The 5,057-nt window shown below is 40.4% G+C and overlaps 1 protein-coding gene across 1 annotated transcript in view; it reads right to left on the bottom strand.

The window, feature by feature from the left end:
- Positions 1 to 3,705: 3,705 nt before the first annotated feature.
- LOC101581507 (U3 small nucleolar ribonucleoprotein protein MPP10-like) overlaps positions 3,706 to 5,057 on the bottom strand; it is a 2,541-nt gene continuing 1,189 nt past the window's right edge. Inside the window, 2 exon segments of the mRNA XM_012512599.2 lie at positions 3,706 to 4,182; positions 4,185 to 5,055. Coding sequence (XP_012368053.2) covers positions 3,779 to 4,182; positions 4,185 to 5,055 — 1,275 coding nt within the window. The 3' untranslated portion in view covers positions 3,706 to 3,778.

Here is a 5,057-nt window from a genome sequence, read left to right as displayed (position 1 = left end):
TATCCTTTTCCTAAGATCTTCTAACATCTATATCTGCTGTAAGTCATAAACATGTTGTTTATTATGTTCACCATCTCTGCAAATACCGGAGAAAATTTTAATATATTAGTTTTCAAGGGCCTCATTTATTTGCTTTGATGTTAGTACTTCAGAGAGCCCAGGTGAATGGCTTTCATATTATCCTACTTCATTGTGCCCTTGCTTTGCCTTTGGTTAACTTGATGTCTAGGATTGCATCTTGTTTAAGTGTTTTCTCATTTTCTAATTTTTAAGTTTAATTTCCTATAATTTGCCTATGATGAGTGGCTTTATTGATAGTATATAGAACCTTTAGGATCTGACCACTTCTCAGTGGTGTTTTCCAAGTACACCAGGTTTTTACATTTTGAATCTGTTGTAAGAGCCTACTTCTTCAATTTATTTGATTTGAAAAGTTGCTGCCTGCTTGGCCCAGCACCCAGTTGTTTGGCACTGGCCCACAGTATTTTCTATGACTCTTAGTCAATCTCACTCTTGGTATAACAGGAAGAATAGCTGGTTGGAACAATTATGTCACTTTGGCTAAAATGGTACAATCAGCAATAACAATAGCATCAAATGCAATTTTAAAATGGCAAAACAAGGGGCTAGGGAGATAGCTCAGTGGTTTAAGCACCTACCTGGCAAGCACAAGGACCTGGGTTTGGTCCCTGGTACTCTGTGCCATGCTGGCCCCTCATGCCATGCTGCCATGGAAACTGGGCATGGTGTTGCATGCCTATAATCTTAGTGCTGGGGAGGATGAGACAGGAGAATCACTATGAGTCTGAGCCGCATAGTGAGAACCTCCGAGCTGCATAGTGAGACCCTGTACCAAATAAGTAAATAGATAAATGACTTAAAAAGGCAAAATAAAGTAACTATTAACTTGAACTATATTTGGGGTTATATAAAAAATTTAAAACAAACTAGAACAGTCCATGTAGTAAATAAACCCCCAATATGCCAATTTCTTTTTTCCAAAAGGGAGAAAACCTAAAAGAGGTTAGGGGAAATGAGAGCAATAGAGAAGAGAAAAAGAACATATGGAAGGGTAGAAGACAAATGAAAATCATGAAACCTTTATGAAACTGCTGCAGAAGATGGGAAGGAAAAAGGAAGAAATAAAATAGGATAAATTGAACAGAATAACAGTCAAAAAAATAGAAACTGTGCTCATACTCATAAAAGTAAGATCAAACAATGGAAACCAAAACAAAACAAAACACAAAACCCACAAATACCAAAAGAAAGAAAAAAAATAAATAAAGTGGGAGGGAAAAATGTCCACTTAAAAGTTTGTCTTCAGCCAGCCCTGCTCCCTGGTGGGCTGAGCTGGCCACACACACACACACACACACACACACACACACACACATAAATAAAAAAATTAAATTAAAAAAAAAGCTTAGCAGAGCACAGGGACCGCGGTTCAATTCCCCAGGACCACATGCCAGCCAGCCCCGCTCCCTGGTGGGCTGAGCTGCCCCCCCCCACATAAATAAAAAAAATTAAATTAAAAAAAAAAAGTTTGTCTTTACTGACCCTGGAAAATAATGTGTAGAAATAGGGTCTAGATTCATGTTGATCTATCCCAGCAAGCCAGAAGTACCTTTACAGTGGGGAACTGTATAATCTCAGTGAGGCTGCACCTTTATTTACCCTATAGTTCATGCTAGTTTCTGGATTCAAGGCTGGAAACAGATCCATTCAGCCTGCGGCAATCAGCGCATCTTCTGTAGGCATGAACTCAGCTATGATGGGCTCAGCAGTTGTTCTGAGTTCCAAGCTCAGTTGGCCTCTTCAAAGATGGCTCCCAGCCAATCTTCCTCTCCAAGATGGATCTCTGCCAATTGCCCTCGCTGTGGGATGGTCAAATTTTGGCAGAACCGGGGATTGAACTCAGGCCCTTGCACTTGCCAGGGAAGCGCTTATTCTGCTGAGCCATCTCCCCAGCCCCAAATTTTGTCCACTATATAGCCAGTGCCATCTACAACATCCACCTGTCTGTTGTGCTGTTACTTCTCTCCATGATGGCCTCTGGGGTTGCCAGAACATTGTGTTGTCTACAGGGTTAAGCCACTCCTCTCAAGTAATGAATCCCAACTCAGGGAGAAAGTACCACCTACTACCTTCTTCTTTGTTGACATTTCTCTCTTTGCTCTCTCAGGGTACTTCAACTCTTTAGTTCTGATCCTTCTTTAGTCCAAAGGTTCCACTTCCCTCCTTTGAGTTGCTATATTACCCTGTCTTGGCAGCACATCATATAAAGGCTCTTTCTCTGTTGCATAATATTCTGCCATCATCCCAGAGGTCTGTGTCCCACTTGTTCCATTTAATATTGTTTAGTACTTAGTTTATGTTTGGGCCGGGAATCGAACTCAGGATCTTGTGCTTGCCAGGAAGGTGCTTATGCTTCTGAGCTATCTCTCTAACCCTTTATGGTAATTTTGACTTCAGCTTTTTTGTTTTTTCTGCAATGCAGGAAATTAAACTCAGAGCCTCTCAAATGCTAGGCAAGTGCCATACCATTGAGCTACATCCACAACACTGGGATTGGCTCATTTCAACTATAGAGAAGTGCTGGAGACCAGGCTTTGTAAGTATTAAGCTGTTGATTATAGGGACCTCTGTCAGCATTTGAAAAGCTCATATTCACAGTTTTCAGAAGTTGAGCTAATACCACAGCTGAGGCAGCTGAGGACTGTTGACTCTTCTTGTTCCACAGCAATAAAAGTGTCAACCTTAGAGATCAAACAGTCTTTTTTTTTTTTTTTTTTTTTTTTTTTTTTTTTTTGCGGAAGCAGGGATTAAACTCAGGCCTTTGTGCTTGCCATACTGAGCTATCTCCCTGGCCTCAAACAGTTCTCTTAATTGGCAAAATTTACTACTTAGAAAAGTCTTTGAGTGCCAGTCCCACCCCCAGCGCTCACTAAGACAGCAACTGAGAGTGGGCCTTGAGACAAGGCAGATGCCAGTAATCTTAGCACCTGGGAGGTTGTAAACAGGAGGATCACTACAAGTCCAATCTATGCAGTGAGACCCTGTAGACCTTGTCCTAAAATACAAAAAAAAAAAAAAGAAAGAAAGAAAGAAAGAAAGAAAGAAAGAAAAGAAAAGAAACTTCGAACTAACTTCCAAGGTCCTGCTCACAGCCTGCCTTGCCTTCATATTCCCTTCCTTTGTTTGAAAATCAAATAAATATGTGCTGTCTAGTGGAGCTGGTGTTTTTACTACCGGAGAGTTTTGTCCTTTCTGGATTCCCTACAAACCGTAGCACTTGTCTCTTTTATTTAAGCCATTTGCAGTATACTTGTTTTAAGAGGTTGGAGGCCTGATAGTCTTCAGTAAAAAAGAGCCAGAAGTCATATGGTACAGAGCTGATTATTAGGTCATTGAGTGTACACTGTAATGTTTTCATAACTCTGCTTTTGTATTGGATGGCACTTAGGAGCAACATAGTTTTGATTAGACCTCATAAAAATAATAATAAAGTAGACTTTGAGAACTGATTCTGAAAGCGGCAAGAATGTTTGAAGCAAGGAGAATTTTTCAAGGGGATCAGTGGCTATGTAACTTTAATTGTAATACATTTGTGAAATCTAAACATTCACCCATGTTTTGATCATACCAAATTTCTCCTTTTTTCTGGGAGAGTCCTTGTTTTTTTTTTTTTTTTTTGACAGTACTCAGGAATTTTATTATAAAACAGAACAGTCAAATAGCTTACACATTAATATGTACATGACATTCAAATATATTACAGCTTTAATTTATGGACAGAAATATCCTGTTTTTTCTTTTTCTTCTTTTCTGGTTTTTTTGCATCATTGATTTGCATTTTTACTTGATCTTGTAACTTAGCAAAGAATGCTTGAGACGACTTCAGGGCCTTGTCCTTTCCTTCATCCTTTAACAAGGATGCTTTGCCAGCTCGGGTCAGCTGGTTCAGCTTCTCCGAGGCGACTGCTTTGCTGCACTTCCCGGCTTGATCTGGGTTGCTCTTCTCAAGCAACTTTCTCCGCCTCTCTTTTGCCTTTATTTTCAAACGCTTTTGATATTTCTTTTTCCTGCGTTCTCTTTTCTTGTCTGTAGCTGTTTTCTCAGCAGCTGTTTTTATATCTCCAGCTCTATTTTTCTCCTTGATTTCCTCAGGGGCTAGAGGGCCGTGTCACTGACTCTCACAGGGGCCACTTCCTCCATGGCTATTGCTGGCAGATTGGACACCACTTTAATCTCTGGCACCGGCGGTTTGGGGATGAAGTGGAAGTTTGACAGCGCATCTAATTTTAGGAAGAGAGAATCCATCATCTTCTGAATTTCTACATGCTCTGGATTTTCTTCTTCTGCAGTTTTTTGCTGGTTGAGTTTCATGTACTCCTGCTCATAAATTTCAGCAAGGCTCAGTTTACTCTTCTCCTGGTCTAAGGTTAATCGCTTCTTATATTCATACGCATCCTCTTTAGGTTTTTCCTTCCGTACTACATCATCCCACGCCTGATCTCTTATCCTCTGCTTAATGATGTCCTCTAGCTGGAGGGTGGTCTCCTCTGTGATCACAGGAGCCATGCGGACGGCATGGTCGAAGTGCAGCGTCTCCTCCAGGAGGCTGTTCTCCGGTCGCTTCTGGGCCGTCACTTCCCCCTGAAGCTGCCAAGGCTTTTTTTCCAGTAATTCTTTCTCTAAAGATGCAATTTTTTCATTCATCTTCTCTTGTCTTTTTTCAAAAGAGGATTTATTTTCATCAAAATCTTCCTTTACATTTAACATATCTGTATCTTTATTTTCCCCATCATCTGGCAAAGCAAAAGTCACTCTCTTTGAGCCTTCTTTATGCTGTTTATCCTCTTCACTTTCTTCCAGGTCATTATCGTCATCCGTTTCTGAAATGCTTTCTTCATCTGCTTCTTCTCCAGCAAATTCTTCCTCTTCTTCATCTGAACCCAGCTCGTCATCATAAATATTTGATTTACCTTCATCATTCTCAACTGGATCGAAGTAATCTTTGTATTTCAGATTTCTGGAACTTTTTCCTGACT

Source organism: Octodon degus, unplaced genomic scaffold (genome assembly GCF_000260255.1).
Source record: "Octodon degus isolate 3935 unplaced genomic scaffold, OctDeg1.0 scaffold00238, whole genome shotgun sequence".
Classification (NCBI taxonomy): Eukaryota; Metazoa; Chordata; class Mammalia; order Rodentia; family Octodontidae; genus Octodon; species Octodon degus.
Note: the sequence above shows the minus strand (reverse complement) of the source record. Positions and strands in the feature narration are given on the sequence as shown.